Source organism: Ctenopharyngodon idella, chromosome 4 (genome assembly GCF_019924925.1).
Source record: "Ctenopharyngodon idella isolate HZGC_01 chromosome 4, HZGC01, whole genome shotgun sequence".
NCBI lineage: Eukaryota > Metazoa > Chordata > Actinopteri > Cypriniformes > Xenocyprididae > Ctenopharyngodon > Ctenopharyngodon idella.
This window is the reverse complement of record NC_067223.1, coordinates 29,013,817-29,037,719: the sequence shown is the minus strand read 5'-3', so window position 1 is coordinate 29,037,719 and position 23,903 is coordinate 29,013,817. Positions and strand designations below refer to the sequence as shown.

The following is a 23,903-nucleotide window of genomic DNA, read 5'->3' as shown; positions in this document are numbered from 1 at the left end:
AGATCATATTACACAGAATTTCCAAATAAAAAGTAGATGGTGATATACATTTTCAAGCTTCAAAAATGAGAAAAGCCCAATAAAAGCATCCTAAAAGCAGACACATCTACTATGTTTCAAGAAGCGATAGCTTTATGTGAGGAACAGGTCAGAAAAGTTCTTGTACTCTGCAGCTCTTATTCACAAATCTCATTCATGTTCAAATCGATTCAAACTTGTGTTCAATGAAACAATGGAAGCTTTAGACATGTCCTCCAAGTCTTATGCCTACTTCAGATGTATAGAAGATGTATACTTTGATTATATCATTAAAAATCTTTAGAAATTTACAACAGGACTCTACAACAGGACAGGACACTGCCTCTATCAAAACAGCGATTCTAGCGTTGTAATTTCTCCTATTCACCTATATGCATATATATATATATATATATATATATATATATATATATATTCACACATAAGAGCTCACAGACATGGCTATAACTCTGTGTTTCCTGAGCAAAAATCCTGAGTCCTGATGTTCTAGCAGCTTCACTCCGTAATCCCTTTCCTACTTTATATTTTATATCTCTCTCCCCATTCATTTTCCTCTAGCTTACTAATGTGTGCTGTCTCACTCCCTCTCATGTGTGGGTTATCTTGTATGTGCAGACAGTGGCACGCTTAGGGTTATATAAAAGTCGATTGTGACTGTGTCATTCACTAATGACCTTCAGTTGCTGTTCATACAGTATGTCCAGTGTTTACTGTAGCTGTGATGGACACGATGATCACATCCATCCACACACACACACACACACACACACACGTTTAATTGTTTTTTCTTTCAGGGTAGGGACTGTCTATTGACTTTAGTTGTTATACTGAGCTAATTATATTGTCTATACCCCTAACCCTTACAGAAACATTTGCAATTAATGCATTTGGCAGATTTTTTATATATATCCAAAGCAAGTTATAGGATATTCAAGGTATACATTTTGTCAGTATATGTGTTCCACTTACGCTTTCAAGCTTCAAAAAGGACATAAGGACTTTTTTTTTTTTTTTTTTTTTTTGAAGCTTAAAAGCTTCAGTTCTTATTCGCTTTCTTCATTTTTTCTCTCTTTGTGTTCAGCAAAAGAAAGTCAAACATGTTCAGAACAGTGCCAAACTTCAACTTTTTAAAGGGATACATTATTATAGTTATTTAGTGAAGGAGTTTTTCTCATGGAAACTGCAGCAAGAACATTTTGTCCACATAATGTAAGTGTTTTCATTTTAAAAAACAAAACTTTGACCAACAACATCCACACAAGTACCAAAAAGCTTTCTCTCACACACACATCCACACACTGAGGGTGATCAATAGCTAATCAGTCCACAATTAGGTAACAATTGTAATTTGTTTGCACCAATACATGTGGCACAACTTTTTAATTTGGTGTGAACAGACTTAAACCATGTGGTAAACTGACCAAATGAGTGTGTCCAACCACATAAACACAATCCTACTCAAGATACAGAGGATACAAATGATCTGTTCATGTCACTACAATAAATCTTCAACACAACAAGAGAAGTATAATGAAGCACAATATATATATAAAAGAGATAAAAAGGTAGAAATTGTGTGCCATTCACACAACTGAAGATTAAAACATCTAACATACTGTACCTACATGAAAAGCACCAAGGTAGAGACATTCAAAAACAAACCAGTGTTGAACTATAAATGAGCCCTGGATTTAAATTGAAACATAACATTTATATTAAAGAAAAGCAAAACCACATCATAAGATTAATTTTAAGTTGGATCGCTAATCATCCACATGGGCCATTGGTGCTTGGACCCCGAAGATTACCGCTTGCGACTATATTTTGCTTTTAATTATAGTAAGTATACAGTAGATGTGATATAGATGATATAGTATAGATTAAGTAGATGATTCAATGCTTGCTTGCTTTGGTGTTGCCACCCCTCACAGTCCTCATACCACTCCCTTGCCACCCCATAAATAATTTTCTAGATGAGGTGCACCTAACCCTACCTCTAGCACCAAATAACGCTTAATATCAGCACAATGTTATTTGGATCAGATACTGAAAAGGATGATATTGTATCCTGGTATACAACGCACACTGAACACCATCTTACTACTGGATAACCTGTATGTAGGTATGAATGAAACATCGTTCATATACTGTACATATAGAGCATCACAACTTTTGTTTAGCTTCACTCCACATATCATAATACAAGGAGACATCCTCCTTCCAGTACTCACGTAGGAAGTGCTTCTCCAGTAAGGCAATTTCCAAATGACCCTTGACCTCATTGAGACGTTCTGATTCGCTCCTCAGGTCTTGCATGACAGACAAAGTCCCCAAACCAGCCTAGAAAGAAACACACAGGGTTATTGACAGATATGGATGTGATAAATCCCACACACACAAAAAAATAGTCTCTCCGAGCGGTGACTTACAGAATACTAGTCCCCTGTATGGTGTCTTCCTCTTGTTTTAGCTAGATAAGCCTCAAACTGGAGGCCGGTCTCAATGACAAATGTGGAATGTAAAATTCTGACTCACTGATAGCACAACATGAACCTGCTTCTGACTCCATTCCGCCCCACACACACACATACACACAGGCCGAAAGAAAGCTAGATCTGCAGAAAGACGAACCGCAGTGAGAGAGAGAGACAGAGAAAGTAGGTGAGTGAGAGATTAGGAGAGAGGGCGGTACTGCAGAGACACAGCAGAAAAGCAGAGGTGTCTCTTTAAGAGGCCAATGCAACTGACAGTGCAGGCATGCTAGCTTCACTGAGACACACACACGTGTTTGGTTTCACTGCATTAAACCTATGATGGTAAAATGCTTGCTTCATGCAGTTTGTGGTTGGTTTATATCCAAGCTGATGAGATACATCTATATAAATACATATAAACAACAGCTGGGGAAATAGAAAATGGGAAATGTAATGGCAAATTAGGGATGTGTGTGGAAGAGAAAGGGAAAGAGAAATTAAAGAGATAGATCAACTATAAATGAAAATTTTGTCATCATTTGCTCCCCCTCAAGTTGTTCCAAACCTGTATAAATTTCTAGGTTTTTGATATTTGGAAGAATGTTTGTAACCAAGCAGATCTCATCCCCCATTGAATGCCATAGTATTTTTTTCCTATTCCTACTTCTCACGATCTGCTTGGTTACAAATGCTCTTCCAAATATCTTCCTTTATGTACAGCAGAACAAAGAAATTTATGCATGTTTGGAACATCTTGAGGGTGAGTAAATAGCCGCGTTTCCACTGTTGGGCCTAAAGCGGGCATGCTAGTGCGTGCCAGGGCCAGTCGCGTTTTCACTGTCACTTCCGGGGCTTGATCGTGCCTCGTCGGAGCTTCCTCGGGGCCAACGGCAAGGGTTTTTCGGCCCGCCAAATACCTTGGTCCAAAGCGGGCCAGCTCGGGCTTGAGGGAGTGGTTATGAACAAAGGCGGAGTTTATCTGTGTGTGGAGACGGAGGCGCCATGGATGATTACTTGTAGGTTACCAGCTAACATCAGCATTAAAGACTTTTAAAATCATTTTAGCTCAAAACTCACTTTCAGACAGCAGCAAGTGTTTGAAATAACTTCTGTTTGTGATCCGATGTGATCACCAAGACTATGCGCACTATTACCATAGTAAACATGGTAAATACGACGGCTTGAAGAAATCAGACAAATCACATACGTAGGCTATCACAATCATGAATTTATTTTATCTGTCAGCACGTCTCGTCTCTTAACGGACTGTCTGATATCCATATTTAGCTCCGCATATTTCATAAAATAAAGCAACTCCAGTTTTTCGGGATTCCTCTGTTTCTCAGACTGAAAATATAACTGTTGGGACTGTCACTGGAGAGAGTGCTAAAGCTCCTCAGGTCGTATTTTTGGTGGAAAATCTGTAGAAATTATTCTTTGTAAATGTGATATAAACATACTGTCCCATGACTACAAATAAACAGAAACACACACGACTGAATAAGTACGTGTGCCCTCTTTCTTTTGTGAAATAACAGTAAATACCACTTTATTTCTGTGACTAATGTTTAATCTTGACAGAAATTAATTCATTATGATCAATCTGTTTGGTAAAACATCGATGCTTGGGTTTTTAAATCTTTAAGTAAACAACAAAATGCCAACAAACGCCTGCTTTTATCATGTTCACGTTACGCTCTCACTAGTTTTCAGTGATTTCTTTCCGATTATTTTTCTGATAAAACTTCCATTTGTCTGTGAAATGACGGGTTTGTGTGACATTGTTCCAGAGAGGTGTGTTACGGGCGGGTTTTAGTGAAGCGCTGCGGAGCTTCTGGCCCGACGGTGGAAATGCAGCGTGATTTTGGGCTCGGTGCTACAAGTCCGGGGCTATTAGCCTAGTCTGGCCCTAGCTCGCACTGGCCCGACAGTGGAAAAGCGGCTAATGATGACAGAATTTTTGGGTGAACTATCCCTTTAAGAAAATGAAAGAGACCCCTCACAAGTTTGCGCAAAGAAACGTTTATTCAAAAAGGTAGCTAAAAGTAGGAGGGATTTTATGACGGCACTTACAGGTTTTTTTCGAGGCAAGCTAATTACTTTGGAACTGCAAAAAAATTCTGACAGCTGATTGGCTGATGGCATCAAAACATGCTATTCACTAGCGATTATCCTTAAAGGGTTAGTTCACCCAAAAATGAAAATTCTGTCATTTATTACTCACCCTCATGCCGTTCCACACCCGTAAGACCTTCATAAATCTTCGGAACGCAAATTGAGATATTTTTGTTGAAATCCGATGGCTCCGTGAGGCCTACATAGGGAGCAATGACATTTCCTCTCTCAAGATCCATAAAGGTACTAAAAACATATTTAAATCAGTTCATGTGAGTACAGTGGTTCAATTTTAATATTATAAAGTGACGAGAATATTTTTGGTGCGCCAAAAAAAACAAAATAACGACTTGGCCGATTTCAAAACATTGCTTCAGGAAGCTTCGGAGCATAATGAATCAGCGGTTCAGAGCGCCAAAGTCACGTGATTTCAGCAGTTTGGAGGTTTGACACGCGATCCAAATCATGATTCGACACGCTGATTCATTATGCTCCGAAGCTTTCTGAAGCAGTGTTTTGAAATCGGCCATCACTAAATAAGTCGTTATTTTGGTTTTTTTGGCGTACCAAAAATATTCTCGTCACTTTATAATATTAATATTGAACCACTGTACTCACATGAACTGATTTAAATATGTTTTTAGTACCTTTATGGATCTTGAAAGAGGAAATGTCATTGCTGGCTATGTAGGCCTCACGGAGCCATCGGATTTCAACAAAAATATCTCAATTTGTGTTCCGAAGATTAACGAAGGTCTTACGGGTGTGGAACGGCATGAAGGTGAGTAATAAATGACATTATTTTCATTTTTGGGTGAACTAACCCTTTAATAGTGACGTTAAAGTCAGCAGATAAAGAGAAAAAAATGACGCCTCCAAATATCTGCTATGTAAAATATAATATTTGTGCTAAATTTTGTTGCTTCCAAAAATTGTTGTTTCATCAAAATATATAGACCAATTAATAGGGATATGAATCATTAAGAATTTAACAAATCTGGATACAATTTAGATTCCACTTAACAAATTCTGATGCTGTTTTTGGTTAAACAGTACACTCAGTCTTTAGTTTCATTACTACATTTCACAATAATTTAATAAGAACTTCAAAAATGCCCGACAACATCACCAAAAAAATGGAAGGTTGGGAAATCAATTCTGAATTAGATGTTTACATGCAACTAATTTCCAACTAAAACAGGCATATTCCAGGGATAGGAATCAGAATTTGGGGAATCAGAATACTATAATGGAATCGGGCAATCGGATTTCAGTGTTTAAATGACTCAATTCTAATGGAAATATTGCCAAATTTTACAACAATATAGCAAACTCCAATTAACCATAGGTTCTTGATTCCCAACCCTACTAGCTAACATGCATCTTGCACCTCTGTGACACAAAATAAAGTGTCCTGAGTGTCCATGTTAGAAGGGTCATCAGCAGAGCAAAAGAATGGCAGTTTCCAGTAGAGAAACCGTAGGAGACTGGCTCTCATAAACAGGGTATTCAAAGACAATCAAACCCCTGCTTGTGTGAAAAAGTGATCTCATTACCCCGCGGCCTTCAGGGAGTCATTAGAGCATGAATCAAAAAAAAAAAAAGTGCTGCAATGCCACAGTCCAAACTACACCACACCAAACTATCAGATGAGAGTTGTGCTGGCTCCATGGGTGTCTGTGTTTGTACGTGTGCGGCAGAGCTATTTCGATCAGCATGTGAGCGATGACTCACTCCTCACTGCCGTCTAAACGTCACGGCACCACTGGTTACAATCTCTGTTAGCCGGCTGTTGCATTCAACACTAAAGCTGCCCTTGATGCAGGAAATTACCAATGCAAACGCATGCAAACAGAGTGGTAAGACTGGTCAGCCTCTCAGCATGTGCAGGTTACATGTTTCCTGAAAGCCATTGCAGAGGCATATCGGATTTTAGCTCTTCAAAATGTTTTACTGCCAAAACACAATTATGTTGGAGGGAGCTCAAGGTCTGTGGAAACCATCACAATATCATTTTTTAATTATACAGACCTTTTTAAAAGCTTAACCTTGGACAAGCCAAAGCTTCTTTTGGGTATCATAGAAGCAATCCCAACACAGCAGCAGAAAAACTAGAGAACTAGATATAGAAGGGGGTTGGCAACCACATATTTTTATTCACATTGCATAAAAATTATGGATGGAAACACCAACTCTGTGTCTGAAAATTGAATAGTTCCCTATTATATAGTATGCAAAAACAGTACGCCAAAAGAGTAGTATCTCCAAATACACAGTATTCGAAAAACAGTAGGCGAAAAGTCAACGGATGACCTACTACTTTCGCAGAGATTCTGAAGTGCGAATTTGATGGATACTTTACTATCCCATGAGTCCACAGGAGGGGATTTACGAATGGAAGTGAAGCTAGACGCTAGAAGGTCACGTTACAGTAACAACATGGTGGATGTAGTACGTCCGAATTTCATTCATACTACCCATATACTACCATAAGGTGTGTAAAAAACTTGAGGTTTATCATTTTATTTATTCAGTAAGAAGACATGTGCAATAACTACAATAGAAACTAGTAGAAAAATGGTGCCTTATTTGCAAGTTCTTTTTGTGATATTCAGATTTTTCATATGGAAAAAGTTAATGGCAAAGTGCTGTAATGGTTGCCTATAGGGTTGCTAAGGCGCTCTGGGTCGTCGTTAGCATGTTGCTATGCAGTTGCTAGGGTGTTCTGGGTGGTTACTAGGTGGTTTCTTACTGGCCTAGAGCCCACCATCAAGCCTCCATGATAGTCTGGTGCCTAGATATGGGTAAGAGTCTCTCCTTCAGTGCAAGTCTATAGGATTTTTTTCACAAGTATGTCAGACATAAACTGTCTGATCAATTAGACCATAATAATAATTCATACATGCTAATCTGTAATCTGAATTTGTTTTATAACAAATCTTTAAAATCCATATTTTTTTCATTAATAAATAAGCACTGAATCATGTTAAATCCAACAGTAATATAATATTTTCAGACTTTTTCACCATCTCTTTTTCATTAATGTGGACTTTACAGTATGTGAGATATGAGATTCTAAGGATAAAATCAATATGTGCAAATCATTCTATGGGCAACCAATAAAAACTAACTACTGTTGTAAAACTTGCATCATTTATTGCCTTAGAAAAATATTGCCAACACTTAGAATTTGTTTAAACTAAGATGGATCAGGAACAGTATCCAGTCCGGAAGCAAAGATGAACACACTCATACAGGGTTTTGAAAATGAATTTACAGTTCAAATAAAGCGGCTGGGTCACTCCCAGAATTCCATACCACTCCCGTAACCCACACCTTAAATCACTGAGCACACTTGGGATTTCTGGTATTTAAACTCGTGACCATATGTGCTGATTTGATAGGATTTTAGCTTGAGAGGATAACAAGACGTGACTCTTGGCTCATAATGTCCGTGGCTGTTTACGTCTGACGTCCACGTCGTTTCTCCACTGTCAACAGTAAACAACACTGATAAGCTATTGTTTTTATTACCAGTTTTTTGTTGTGTACAGTAGCTTGATGCTGTTGTTTCACTAAGTACATATAAGCAAGTTTAATTATAGTGCAAGTCTTTTAAGTTTGTATTTAGTCTTTCCCTCAAGAGCTTTCTCAGAGTAATTTTTATCAGTTTCCACCCAAGGTCTTAGTTCTTATCCTCATAGTACTCATTTTATATTGCCCTGCAGAAAAATCCAGCATAAACTATCATGAATTCCATGTTGGTCCAGGCTGGTTTTTGAGTAAGAGTATAGTGCTAGTCTATCTGCTGTACCAGCACAGTCATGGTGTTCTCAAGCAAAACTGAGCTGGTACAGCTGGTCTACCAGCAATCCCAGTTCGCAGCAACCTGGTCCCAGCATGCAAAACATACCTTTTTTCCGCAGGGTGCTCATGGCCTAGATCCATGATGAGAGGGGGATGAGAAAAGAAAGTGATTATTTCATTCCACACCCTAGTGACATGTCTCAGTGTCTACCCAGTGTCTCGGCATCTTAACTGACTTACTGTTTTTAAAACACTCTTGACCTTGTTTGAGGAGTCTGATGTTAACATGTTGCTAAGCTAATGACTCAATTCTCTATTAAGCACAAAAATACATAATAGTTAAGGTTGTTTATTTGGATCATTCAACAGAAGATTTCACTGAATCATCACAGATGTGAACTCTTTTTGTAGGCCAACCCTGAAGTTAATATTGTCCTGGTCTCCTCAACAAAAAGCCCATAGCATTTTTCAATTGGCTTTTGGATTATTGCAGAAAATGCACTGTGTAACCATCAACTAAACTAGCTTTGTTCATCAAGATAATGTTCACAAATTAACACAACTTTAATGAAGCCTAAATACAATTGCCTGAAGTAAAAAAACTATTGTTAGGCGATAAACAAACTGCACCACGGTGTACCACTAAACCTCTGATAAACCTTTCAGTGTTTATTTAAATTCTACAAGTTGAAAAGTTTGAGTTAGAATTTTGACTGTTTCATTAAATATTAAGACTGCTTATAAACACAGCAAGGCTGTAAAAAGCAGAATAGTAAGTAGATGAGTTTACATGTTTGGTGTGATGAAGTTTAATGTTCCTGACAACCTCCGTAGTTCCATTTAGCCACTTGAAAATGTAAAATATACCTTGAGCTTGTGCTATTTCAGTCATTTAACCAAAAAATATTATTTACGGGTTTTAGGACTAAGGGTAGAATGGATTGAAATCCATTTTTCAGAGACACATTTGTGTATCTAAAGCCATATTCGGATGGGATTAGTTTTATATGGAGATGAGGGGTAAAGTAATTATTACCAGAGCTTCTCAGTGATTTTAGTACCGTCTGAATATGCCATCTCAGTAATCATTACGGACAATGTCAGCAAAAATTACGGTGACTTTTTACAAATGTCCAGAAAAAATACCTCAGGTAATGATAATCCCCTGCGAATAGACCAGCTGTAAATATGTACGTAAATATTCCTTCATTTCCTGTTTAAAAGTAGTTTTCTGCAGTTCAGGCATTTACTTGAAGAAGCATTTAGTTGCGTTCTAGGCAGTGAGACAAGTCTTTGGCAAACCTCAAGTGTTTTCCGCATACCATTCAGATCAAAAAGAAGGTCGAAAGCACCAATTACCAACAGAATCCAATCAAAACGTAATTAATTTAATTAATAAATCGTTCAACCGGACCTAACCGTTTTATATATATATACAACCTGAATTCCGGAAATGTTGGGAAGTTTTTTAAATTTGGATAAAATGAAAACTAAAACACTTTCAAATCACATGAGCCAATATTTTATTCACAATAGAACATAGATAACATAACAAATGTTTAAACAGAGAAATTGTACACTTTTATCCACTAAATGAGCTCATTTCAAATGTGATGCCTGCTACAGGTCTCAAAAAAGTTAGCCTGGGTGCAACAAATGGCTGAAAAAGCAAGAAATTTTGAAAAGATTGAGCTGGGAGAACATCTAGCAACTAATTAAGTTAATTGATATCAGGTCTGTAATGTGATTAGCTACAAAAGGGATGTCTTAAAGAGGCAGAGTCTCTCAGAAGTAAAGATGGGCAGAGCTGTGAAAAAGTGTGTAAAAAGATTGTGGAATACTTTAAAAACAATGTTCCTCAATGTCAAATTGCAAAGGCTTTGCAAATCTCATCATCTACAGTGTATAACATCATCAAAAGATTCAGAGAATCTGGAGAAATCTCTGTGCGTAAGAGACAAGGCTGAAGACCTTTATTGGATTCCTGTAGTCTTCGGGCCCTCAGACAACACTGCATCACTCATCGGCATGATTGTGTCAATGACATTACTAAATGGGCCCTGGAATACTTCCAGAAACCACTGTTGGTAAACACAATCCACCATGCCATCTGCAGATGCCAACTAAAGCTCTATCATGCAAAAAGGAAGCCCTATGTGAACATGATCCAGAAGTGCCGTCGTGTCCTGTGGGCCAAGGCTCATTTAAAATGGACTGTTTCAAAGTGGAAAAGTGTTGGTTTTGCCATCTACTATTTGGAAAACTCAAATATGCCTGAAACTACTGCTTGGGTGGGCAACTCACAGGTTTTGGAACAGAGCCATGGCTAAGGGATGAGGATTAGACACCTTACCGTATATTAAGATGTCCTAGAGACAAAACCTACAGGACTGTCACTTGACAACATCTCAGTTTACATTTAAAAACACACTCTAATGTTTCATATGGAAGCAGAGGAAGTTGGCTCTTTTGTGAGACACTTATGCAACACTATGACTAATCTGAGGCTCCATCATTGAGGGGAAAGCCTCAAAATAAACAGAACACCAAATTACACAGATATGACTATAAACCTCTCAGAAAACATCTCTAACATGATTACGGCAAAGAATTCTTCCATAAACCATCTGTGAAATGAAAAGGTACCCGACTGAAGCTACAGTGTCTGATTTTAACAGGATAGTGAAGTGTATTAAAGCATCATTTGGCTGCAAGATGACAGACCGAGGCCTTCCTGCATATCAACTCAGTTTAAACAGCCGAATGAGATAACGCTGATACATTATGGAAGATAAAGAGGAAGTTAATGTGAAAAGGTCAGACTCTAAAAAGAGATTTATCATAAGCACAATTCGAAAACTGATTTAAAGGAACTGCATCTACTGTACCTTCTTAGTGCCTGTTCACACATTTTCGACTCCTTTAACACAACATTCTAACTGCCATATGGATCTTCAAATTATTTAAAACGCTCTACATAAACAACAACACCACGCACCACACAAATAGCCATATGGACAGATTTAACTCACAAATGATTTCAATAGAGTTTGCTTTTGTCAATATGCTGACATTTTCCAAATTTTAACAGGTAAAATGGTGCATTTTTATTGATACTTTTCGGTGCTGAATGGAATATACTCGCAATCAACTGCATTTAGGGAGTGCCTTACGTCAATAGGATATTGGCAACATAAGCGCTCATAGTCTTCCTCTGACATTTTCTGGTATAGTATAATTGGTTATAGTGTTTTGTGACATTTGACCAATGTTGGCTCAGCAAAATGAGCCAAAATGAGAACTCAAGTCCTACCTTTTGTGTTGAAGGTAAACCTTTGATGCCTTAAAATGTTATCTATGTACTGTAGGCAGCTCACTAGGTTTTGTAACAGACCACAAAGAAGTTCCTAAATGAGTACTTCATACTTCATACATAACAAAGTTAAAAATGAAATCAGAACGTCTGTAATTACTTACAGGGTCTCTTTGCTCATCACTGTCTCGTATTGAAGGTCGAGGTCTCAGCAGCATGTCATCACTACATTCAGTGTCCGACCCAGTAGGGGACTCGGGTAGATCCAGGAAGTCATCTCGCTTGGGACCGCGGAATCTTATTTTGTCCAGCCGCTTTAGCATGTTCAACACAGCTGCTTTAGGCTTTACCTTAACATTGTGTATGGCAGCCCTGCAGAGTCAACAAAGTACAACAACGTATTAAGGACAGAAAATAAAAACTTTAAAATAACTCACACAAGAGAACAAATAGTTAAGAGAACACAGGTGTTACGCTGCCAACCCACTGGAGAAAGCTCAGTCCACATAATGAAGAAGCAAAGTGGCTTTATCACAGTAAGTCAATAGTACTGACAGACCGATATATATCATCCAATTCCATTAATTAGCCAATTTGTGGCTCATTTGAGATTGCTGCCATTGGCTGATGCTCATGTCAACTTGGTCGACTGACAAAAGTATAAGTAAATACTGAGTAATATATGTGTTCATTTGATTTCTCATGCCTTAAGGACCATCCTCTATCAAAACAGTTACATTCTGAAGCCATTTTAAAAAAGAAAAAAAAAAAATTACAAATCATACACCATCATAACATAACCATGTATTTTATTCAACAGCAATCAATGTTTTATTCACTTGACATTAATGAGATGATTAAAATAATTAACAACCTGGAGCTTTTATAATGAATATGTACAAACTAATGGATGCCACTACATTTATTTTGATTTCACTAATAACATGCAGTTGATGATATTACAACATAGTTTACCCAGAAGTCACCTCTCTGACACATGCTTATATCCTCAAGACTTTCACAAAAACACGTGACTGACTGTTCTCAGTATTCTGCTGACCTTTTAAAACAAGGGAATTCATTTGCTGTGTTGTTCTGAAGACAAACAGCAAGAGAAAATCTCTAATGAACACAATAGGTTGTAAATGGATTGCTGGGGCTTTTCCTGCCTCGAGCATGAATCACTGACCAAAGTATTTGCTTTTCTTTTTTGTTCTATTATAGTGGAGATCACTGTGGAAATAGTGCCATGTGTGGATTTCCCACAGAATTTATTTAGCCATGTCACTACCTCTTTGAAACGGTTTAAACCAACCATCATAATGTAATAGTTTCAACCATTATAGAGAACAAAAGGATTCAAGACTTTGTGACATTTTGCAGATTTTATATTTACTATGTTTCATAACATATTGTTTACACTTAAAGGGTTAGTTCACCCAAAAATTTAAATTAGGTCATTAATTCATGTCGTTCTACACCCGTAAGACCTTCGTTCATCTTCAGAACACAAATTAAGATATTTTTGATGAAATCCGAGAAGTATATGACTCATCCATAGACAGCAAAATAACCACCGTTTTCAAGTTCCAGAAACGTACTAAAGACATCGTTAAAACATTCGACGTGACTGCAGTGGTTCAACCTTAATTTTACAAAGCGACAAGAATAATTTTTGTGCGCAAAAACAAAACAAAAATAACGACTTTATTCAACAATTTCTTCATTATCCTTACGCAGATGATGGAGTAAGCATAGTGAAGGCTTCCGTGTTTACGTCCGAATGCCGGCTCAGTATTGGCCAAAGCTGATCATGTGAGCAGCACGACACATGAATGTGATGCTGACGCAGGAGCCGGCCAATAATGAGTCGCCATTCTGACGTAGAACCTGAAAGCGCTGGACATAAACAACGTAGGAGAATGACACAGAAGAGAAGATATTGTTGAATAAAGTCGTTATTTTTGTTTTGTTTTTGTGCACAAATGTATTCTCGTCGCTTCATAAAATTAAGGTTGAACCACTGCAGTCACGTTGACTGTTTTAACGATGTCTTTAGTACCTTTCTGGACCTTGAAAGTGTTGATTTTATTGCTGTCTATGGACGAGTCAGATACCTCTTGGATTTCATCAAAAATATCTTAATTTGTGTCTTACAGGTGTGGAACCACATGAGGGTGAGTAATTAATGACAGAATTTTCATTTTTGGGTGAACTAACCCTTTAACTACTCCACAACCTTAAAAACCAACACCTTTTTCTTCTTTTCTCCATTTCACTTCTGCTCTAGCTTGTTTCCTACTCTAGCTTTCTAATAAACTTGGTAATGTGTAAGAATATCGTTTACCCTGTAATTAATTGCTTGTTATGTTCCTCATTTCTCAAATCGCTTTGGATAAAACCATCAGCTAAAAGTAAATTATATTTTTTTTTCCATGGAAGCAAGATAAGCTATAAAGGTGTAGAACATGAACATGAGGGCGAGTAAATTACAGCATTTTAACACTTTTTTTGCTCTACCACTTACAATTTAAGCTAATATTTACAAGTTGAAATGACTGTAAACAGGTCATTTCCACAAACAGTTGAAATGAAGATAAGCAGATGAGAATAAAAAGGTATTAGTAGAGAACATAATGTCATAAATTACAGATGCAGCCATGAGAGACAACTACACAATGGGGACAGGAGCTTCAATTGTAACCGTCTCTCTCTGGATCTGCATTATACAACAGGTATTGCCTTGAGAGCTCTTGGTGCTTATTATTATGAAATTATATTTGGCTATTGTTGTGATTCTGCATGCTGTGAGAGCTGCAGAAGTCTCTAGTCAAGTACACAAGGCGGAACTAACTGCGTCCACCCACAGATCTCGACACTGCCCGCATCTCTACATGAATATCCACCACCAATGTTCTCTGAATTACTTCTATCTGAACACCATTACAGCACTGGAAGAACACCATGACTTAAAACAGCAAACAAGGACAAGGACATTCATATCTGAGACAGAGATTACATTCAGTTCATTCAAGATCAAATATATGCAACACAACACACACACAAAAGCAAAATATACTTCTTTATTTGTGCATTAGTCATTCTCAGAGTTCAAAACCACAGGTGCTGCCTACATAAACTCTCTCAGAGGAGGAATACTGAGTTCACACTGATCAAAGACATGGTTTGCTTGAGAAAACAGCTGAATCTGAAACCATTCGAATATGAAAGTGACTGAATCAATTGGTGATTCAATGGATAAATGAATCAGTGACTAATAGTTGAATTAATTACTAAATCCATCCCAGCAAACATTGATCCGATGGCAACGTCGTGTCCCTGGCCAAAAATAGTCGCGGTAGGATGGCATAAGTCAGTAAAAAAATATGTAACACAGAACATTTCCTAAAAATTCATTCAGATACATTTGTACATGTCTACAATTCTCTGGGGTTGTACGTATAATTGTTACTTTGACTTTTAGCTACATGTAGTTCAATATATAATAATTAATTAATTAATAAGATAAGACGTCCTTTCAAATTTAATTTTCGAACTATTTTTCAACCATGACTGGACGTGCCGGGGGGATGTCATTTCAACGGTCATTAAATGTTTGCTGGGATGGATTAATTAATCAAAATATGAATTCATCAATGACTCAAAAGATCAATGATTCAGTTGATTTGAATCAGTGACTCAGGTCAGTGAATCCATAGATCAATTAAAAGGTTAGTTCACCCAAAAACAAAAATTCTGTCATTAATTACTCACCCTCATGTGGTTCCACACCTGTAAGACCTTTGTTCATCTTTGGAACACAAATTAAGATATTTTTGATTAAATCCGATGGCTCAGTGAGGCCTCCATTGCCAGCAAGATAATTAACACTTCCAAATGCCCAGAAAGCTACTAAAAACATATTTAAAACAGTTCATGTGAGTACAGTGGTTCAACCTCAATGTTATGAAGTGACGAGAATACTTTTTGTGTGCCAAAAAACAAAATAATGACTTTATTCAACAATATCTAGTGATGGGCGATTTCAAAACACTGTTTCATGAAGCTTCGAAGCTTTACGAATCTTTTGTTTCAAATCAGTGGTTCGCAGCGTGTATCAAACTGCCAAAGTCACGCCCCCCCCAGTGGTGAACCATTGAAATTTCAAAACAATTATGACATAACGAAGCCTCATTTACTGAAATCACTGACTTTGGCAGTTTGATTCACACTCTGAACCACTGATTCGAAAAACAAAAGATTCGTAAAGCTTCGAAGCTTCATGAAGCAGCGTTTTGAAATCGCCCATCACTAGATATTGTTGAATAAACTTGTTGTTTTTTTTTTTTTGGCGCACAAAAAGTATTCCTGTCACTTTATAATATTAAGGTTGAACCACTGTAGTCACATGAACTGCTTTAAATATGTCTTTAGTAGCTTTCTGGGCATCTGAAAGTGTAAATTAACTTGCTGTCAATGCAGGCCTCACTGAGCCATCGGATTTGATCAAAAATACCTTAATTTGTGTTCCGAAAATGAATGAAGGTCTTACAGGTGTGGAACCACATGAGGGTGAGTAATTAATGACAGAATTTTCATTTTTGGGTAAACTAACCCTTTAATCCAAAGATGAATCAACAGACCAATTAATCAATGAATCGATTGATTTCAGTGATTCAGATGATTTTACTATAAATGAATCATTGACTCAATAGTCCAATGCATGAATGAATCCATGGATCAGTTAATTAAAAGATTAATTCATCAATGACATCAATGAAAATCAATTAAAAGTAAAAATCAATGGAAATATAATCAATGAATCGGTTTATTTCAATGATTCAGTTGATTTCACAATGGATAAATGAATCAATCGATGAATGAATCTACGGATCGATGAAAATCAACAACTCAATACACAAATTAATCAGTTAATCAATGAATCCACTGTTCAACGAATCAAATGATCAAGTCTGAACGGAACAGAACTGATCAGTTGATCAATGGATAAGTAGGCTAAATGAATCAGTCAATGAATCAATAGATAAATGACTTCACGAGATTATCCATGACCATCATCACAACATCACTAACACATGTATCAACTTTCGCTCCATCATACGCACGTTCTCAAGGCCGTCTACATGTTGTGTGGAGACAATGTATCTAGTCCTGTGTTCCACAGAATGATACATTTTGTCCTACAGATCAGCGCGTCTGAATGACAGAATAACGGCCGCGTTCTTGGAACGCGTTTAAATGTCACATTAAACAAAGCGATGACACATTCGATTATGACGTATACACGCTTAGCTAGCTATTTAAATCAGCGAGCTTAGTGCGACACTGTCAGTGATATGAACAGCTTCATTTTAAAGAGCGTTACTCATAACAGAAACGGTTTTGTCTATGAATTATGACGGTCCTGAAGACACATGCTGTAAATCGCCTGTTGCAGTCTTGAATCTGTTTAAAGGACACTTACCCAGCTCGCAAATCGTAGCAAAGTTTCATGAACCCTGCTGATAGTCTGTGATAGATCCTTCAGTAACACCTGCTGGAAAACTGCTGTAAATATATTCCAGCTCCCCGAGCTGCTTCCCCTCTGCTGTCTAAAAAGAGCTGCGCGATGTCCCCGGAGCCTTGATTATGTGCGAGTTAATGTCAGTCCCCCCAGAGAACACGGATCTGCGTGTCTTGTTGATGTCACTGAACTCACACATACAGCAGACGGACAGATCTCCTAAACGCGTCCACTGATCTCTTAAAGGGGCCGCAGCACTGTCTACTTACTATAATGAAATACAGTCAGACTGACGTTCATGTTTTTTGGGTAGCTGACAAATAACGTGACGTGACAGGCATTAACTTTTTTTTTTTTTTTTTTTTGCTTTTTAATTATTGTTAGCGTTTTGCTTATTTTTATTATTGCAGATTTTATGCCTTTATATTAATTGTGCGACTATACAAGAAATATTAATATTTGCTTACTATATTTGTCGTACTGCATAATTATTTACTAGTGAACTAGTGAAGGTAAAGAGGTTATTAAAATGGCGAATAACTATTTGCACTATTTGTTATCCCTCATAACAAAGTTTTACACAATTACATGAAAAAAAAAAAATTATATATATATATATATATATATATAGCGTACACTCACATGGGATATCAATTATATTTCACTATTATTTTATTATTAATATTTGTATATTATTAATAATTATAATAATATTATATAACTTCTATAGAACTGTTGTATAAAGCAGTTCTCACAGTTGTGCTTGTAATATTTCATGTACTTTCTCAATTAATTTGAGCTAATAAAACTGAATTTACTGCATGAAAGTGAAATTACACATATATCTTTTTATAATCAAAAAGAAAAGACAATATAAGAAAAGGTTATATGTTAAACTAAAGGTAGATTTATTCTGATTTTTTAAAAATAATAACCAAATTTTAGGCCAAAACACCATTGTTACTACTGTAAAATCACAATAAATTAAATAAACAGAAAAGGATTAAGACTGTCATTTTGTTTTCTGCCATTAATTGTATTTAATGCAACGATAGCTGTTGTAATTATTTCCTAAATTAAAAATACATGAAAGGTAAAAATAGGTTTTACTTACATTTTTCAAGCATGACTCTCAGTGACAATGAGCAGAACTCAAACTCTTGTTCTGGATCAGACTCATGACCTTTGACTGCTACACTTAATCAATAATCTCCTTTTAAACAAGAATCACTTATTCTTTACTGATAAGATTACAGTACACAGTACACTTTGCAAAGCAAAGGTAAATCACTCACTTTTGGTTAGTCAGTATATACAAACCCAACATCAAGAAACGCTCAAGGTCTTCTCTACTAATGTCAAACACACTTGAATGGATGTACCGCTAGATGGCGCCAGATCGAACGTTTGTCATTTTGATCACAATTTGTTTGATGCTTTGCCTTATGACCGTCTTTCAATCACCTATTTCATTCATATGAAGCCCTTAATTATGCAAGATCCAAAAAGACTTCATGCAATCACTCATGCCATTAATTATCTTATCACACTTTACCAAACCTACCTTTAACCCTTTAAACTTTTTCAGCAACAGTAAGTGTGACTGGATTTAGACTTACATGCAAGTAAAACAGTATTATAAAAAGAAATTGAAGATTTGAAAGTATGCAGACTGTCACTATTACGGATATCGAGGGGGAAAGAGTTCCATCGGTGCATAGCTAAAAGTTCTAACTCCCTTGGTGGTTAGGCGTATATGGGGTAACACAAGAAAAGGTAAGACAAAAACTAAGAGCGCGCGAATGGGTATAAATATGAAGAATATCAGTAAGAAGAGCGTTACAATAGTCGATACGTAAAGTAACCAGGATAAGATGGATAAGAATTGCAGTGTTGTTCATTGTGAGGGAAGGACGGAGACATGAGCTTCAAAGGAAAGTGTGCTATCCAGAATGATACCCAGACTATTAAACTGCGAAGAAGGACAAATTGCATTATGATCAATATCCACAGAATTAGTAAAAGAGTCAGATTTTGTCAAAATAGTTCAAGTAAGACCTCTGTTTTACCACTATTGAGTTTTAAAAAGTTCACTGAAAGCCAAGCTTTAAAGGGTTAGTTCACCCAAAAATGAAAATATGTTATTTATTACTCACCCTCATGTCGTTCTACACCCGTAAGACCTTCGGAACACAAATTAAGATATTGTTGATGAAAACAATAGCTCAGAAGCTTCATGAAGCAGTGTTTTGAAATCGGCCCATATAGATATTGTTGAAAAGTCATTATTTTTTTTATTTTTTGTTGTTTTGGTGCACAAAAAGTATTCTTGTCGCTTTATAATATTAAGATAGAACCACTGTACTCACATGAACTGTTTCAAATATGTTTTTAGTAGCTTTATGGACCTTGAGAGTTTGAATGGCTTTGCTCTCAATAGAGGCCTCACTGAGCCATTGGATTTCATAAACAATATCTTAATTTGTGTTCTGAAGATGAACAAAGTTCTTACGGGTGTAGAACGACATGAGGGTGAGTAATAAATGACATTATTTTCATTTTTGGGTGAACTAACCTTTTAATTTCAGCTAAACAGCTAAGGAAGGTGGAGGAAAAGAGCCAGGAGGTTTGGAGGACAGGTAGAGCTGGGTGTCATCAGTGTAGCAGTTAAAATTGATAACATATTTCCTAAAAATTTGGCCAAGTGGGGGTAAGTAGATGAGGAATAGAAGAGGGCCTAAAACAGAACCCTGGGGAACACCAGTAGTAACTGTAGATAGTCTTGATCAGAAATGTTTAAGTTGGACAAACTTTGTGCGAGAGATATGATCTAAACCAGGACAGGGGGGTGCCAGTGATCCCAATAGAAACTAACCTGTCAAGGAGTATCTCATGTGAGATGGTGTCAAAGGCCACACTCAAGTCGAGAAGGACAAGTATGGTAAACCAGTATCATACTTGGCAGCTAAACCAGTCAGCTGCCAACAACAGATTATTAGTGATTTTAACAAGAGGAGTCTCTGTACTGTGGTGGGGACGGAAACTGAAATTGAAATTTCAATTTGATGACTGTATACTTTCTTTTGTGCAGAGTGAAAAAATATACCTCACTAAGTAGTAGTGGTTGAAGTAATTATTACTTTTGGTACACTATAAGTAGACTGCAGTCTTACCAGAGATCCACACCAACACAGTTGTTGAGACCACGTTTCAGAGATGCCTCAAGACCAAGACCACAAATTAAGACTCTGGAAAGGGAGACAGAAATACTCCTGACCGAAATGAGACATCAGAGACTAAAAGATCTAGAGATCTACAGGATAAAACAGGATTTTAACAAGGTGTGAGGGAAGACAGTACTAAATTAACGATAAATCATGTTTAAATCCTTTTGTTTGACCCTGAGAGGTAACAGATGAGCCAAAAGATGGCGCTATAAGGTATGGAATCGGCCTCACAAAATACAAGCATTTGTTATCAACAAGATTAATCGTATATATGATTATTATTTCACCATAAGTCATGGGTTTCTTTTACTGTTTAGTCTGTGTCTTTAAAACTATTGAATCTGTGAGGACTCTTCAGGAATCGACAACTGCGGGAGCACACGTCACTTTGAGTTTTTCATTTGCAAAACAAAAGTAAAACTAATATGAGTAATTATATTTCAACTGAACGAAAGCTATAGGCTAATATAAGTTAAGGCCAATGGCACAACTTACCCCGAAGTATCTGACACACTACCTCACGTTTTTTTTCACGTACCTCAAAAATACTGAATGAATACATTGAAGAGAGACTACTTCCCAAAGGCCATTTCCAACCTGTTTTGCCCTCATTTTCCCATCCTGTCTCTTTTTTTAATGGCACTATGTATGTGAGACTTCAGGAAGGGGCAAAGTTTATCAGCACCAAGCTGACTGACAACTCTTAAGCAGATGTAACTCTATCCACCCAGCTAGATTTCTGCCCAAACCCTGTCAGTCCTGACAACACAGGAATGCTCTTTCATACTTATTACTTCGTATTTGCAACCCATTTTACATACTTGTACCAAACTTTTCTCTAACGTTTCATATTCCGGTTAAAAGTCCTATTAATTAATGTTAGTGAATGCATAATTAACCAGCTATAATAATTAAATGTGCAATACATTTGTTACAGTATTTATTCATCTAAGTAACATTAGTTAATAAAAATATATCTGTTCATTGTTAGTTCATGTTAGCTCATGTCCATTAAAAAATATTAACAGATACAATTTTTGATTTTAATAATGTATTAGTAAATGTTGCAATTAACAAATTAACAAATGTTGTTAACATTAGTTGGTAACACTTTACAGTAATGTCTCATTTGTCTCCCTAACCCTAATGCATGAACGAACAATGAACTATATTTCAAAATATTTCACAATATTTTTACAGCTTTTTTAACCTTTGTCAGTGTTAGCTAATAGAAATATTCATGTTGATGCTAGTTCACAGTGCATTAGTAAATGCTAAGATTAACATTAGCTAAGATTAATAAATGCTGTAAAAGTATTGTTTATTTGGCTATTGGTTAACATTTTTCTTTCTTTCTTTCTTTCTAAAGACCATTTTAAAAAAAAAAGACTATTTAAGCAGTTTTAAGTCAAATAATTTTATATAAAAAGCACATATTTCATTTTTCTTTTCCTTTTTTTTCTTTTTTTTTTTTGTTTGTTTTTATTGCTTAAAGGTTTGCCTCTTTGTCGCCATCTCTGTTTGAAACCTGCAATTGCAGTTATTTGCGGGATTATCATCTTTACGTGGGTTGTGCATCGGCACGGCTCCTCTGCGCGGATGAATCTAATGTTTTCTGTCAGTCACCACATCGGTGTGGATACTGTACTTCGCAATCACAGATTCTACATCTTGGAAGTATGACCAAAATAAGATTTTTCAACCGGAAAATATCACCTGAACAAGTAACATGTCTGCCACTTTTGTTCTGACCAACTGAGAAAAAAAAATGCATTACAATAAAACACGCTGCCAATGGTGATTAAATCTAACGATCGCTAGGCTCGGATCACTTCAAACTGTGCAAATTATTATTACTGTTATACTTTGTTCTCAAATTGTTAATGTTAACAACATCAGCATTGCGTGACTGTGTATTTAGTATTAGCGTTACCTGTAGATTTCAATTTCTGTAGCCACTCCACAGTCTGAAGACTTTTGCTTTTGACTACGGGTGAATCTCCAGTTGTCACTGATGACTGTCATTTGGACCTTTCTGGATTACAATCCGCCATCAAAATGATAAGTTTAATTACTGCAGCTGCTGTGAGAAAAGGCTATAAATGATCCGGTATCAACAGCATCCTCACATGATATAGCTACTAGCTGGGACTCCTTCCTTCTGTTTACAGACGTGACGTAATGACGCAAAGACGAGCGGCGGCATGCTCGAATTTCCCGCGGAAACCCACCAGTACCGATTTTATTTTAAAACATTTTTACAAGCTTACCGTTGTGAATCGGGCTAAGGTAAGGAGATAGTTTTGAACACGGGATGGTTATGTACTTGCTCAAAAATGAATTTTTGGATAATTTTTAACCAAAAAAAGTTATGGACTGCAGCTTTAAGTAAGAGTGTTGAACTTTCTTCTCCTGCTTCATATTCTTCTGCGATCCAGAATGGTAGCACAGCTGAAAGGTTTGTTTGAGCTGCGCCCTCTATTGTACAGCCTGAGGCTTATTCATTTCACTTTTGGTCTTAAAGGGGCATTTACATTTGCCACAATATAACCTTCTTATTATTATTAAAAAACAAACAAGCAAACTCTGCACAGGTCAGAGAAAGTAACTTAATGCATTACTTTCCATAAAAAGCAACTTTTTTAGGGAGTAACGCAATATTGTAATTCATTACTTTTAAAAGTATCTTTCCCCAACACTGGAAATGAAGATATTCTACCACCCCACACTTTTTCTCATTTTGAGCACAAGTTCAGAGGCCACTCACTTCAGTTGTTAATATTTCATGAGCTCTTTGAAGTGAGGCAGTACAGAGCACTCAGGATAATCAAGCTCAGCTGAAGATGAATTCTTGCTCTGTGCCACCTGCGACAGTAAAAGCGTTACGCTGGAATTCGGGGTAAAGGGCAGAAAGCAGGTCTGAGTGAAGTAAATCTCAAACAAGACACTTAAACTAACCTAGTGATGAAGTTTGCATACTATCTATCCTAACATACCTAGTATACACAGATAGAGTTAGTAAGTTAAAAATAGCGTGCTTTTTTAAAATAATACATCTAGCTAGATGCTAACACAAACAGTATGTGTGGTATCAAGACACATCTTACTAGATACTAAACAGATACTAGTATGGAATTAAGCAGTAATACATTAACTAACAATAACACAGGGCTCATATTGACTGCTTCAGTCACAATGAAGGTTTGTTTGTCAAATATGTCTGTAGCAGCGTAGCATCAAGGTGTAAAGCAGTACAGTAGTGCAGTAGTAAAACATAAGGATCCATACATTTTAATAATACTTAATTAAGAGGTTAGAAAATACAAAATAAGTGTTAGTATATTATACTTGACCTCACATTTGTGCTTGGAACGAGAAAAGAAATAGAGATTATACAATAAAGA

General features: G+C 36.7%; 1 protein-coding gene across 3 annotated transcripts in view; it reads right to left on the bottom strand.

The window, feature by feature from the left end:
* gramd4a (GRAM domain containing 4a) overlaps positions 1–17,500 on the bottom strand; it is a 67,167-nt gene extending 49,667 nt beyond the window's left edge. The window contains exons 1-3 of one of the 3 annotated variants that reach the window (XM_051890139.1): positions 17,234–17,500; positions 11,913–12,120; positions 2,271–2,379 (exon numbers count right to left, since the gene is read on the bottom strand). In XM_051890139.1, coding sequence (XP_051746099.1) covers positions 2,271–2,379; positions 11,913–12,120; positions 17,234–17,262 — 346 coding nt within the window. In that variant the 5' untranslated portion in view covers positions 17,263–17,500. Of the gene's footprint in view, positions 1–2,270; positions 2,380–2,468; positions 2,633–11,912; positions 12,121–17,233 lie in introns of those variants that run through there. The other 2 variants (XM_051890138.1, XM_051890140.1) reach the window with 2 other exon arrangements.
* Positions 17,501–23,903: the final 6,403 nt, after the last annotated feature.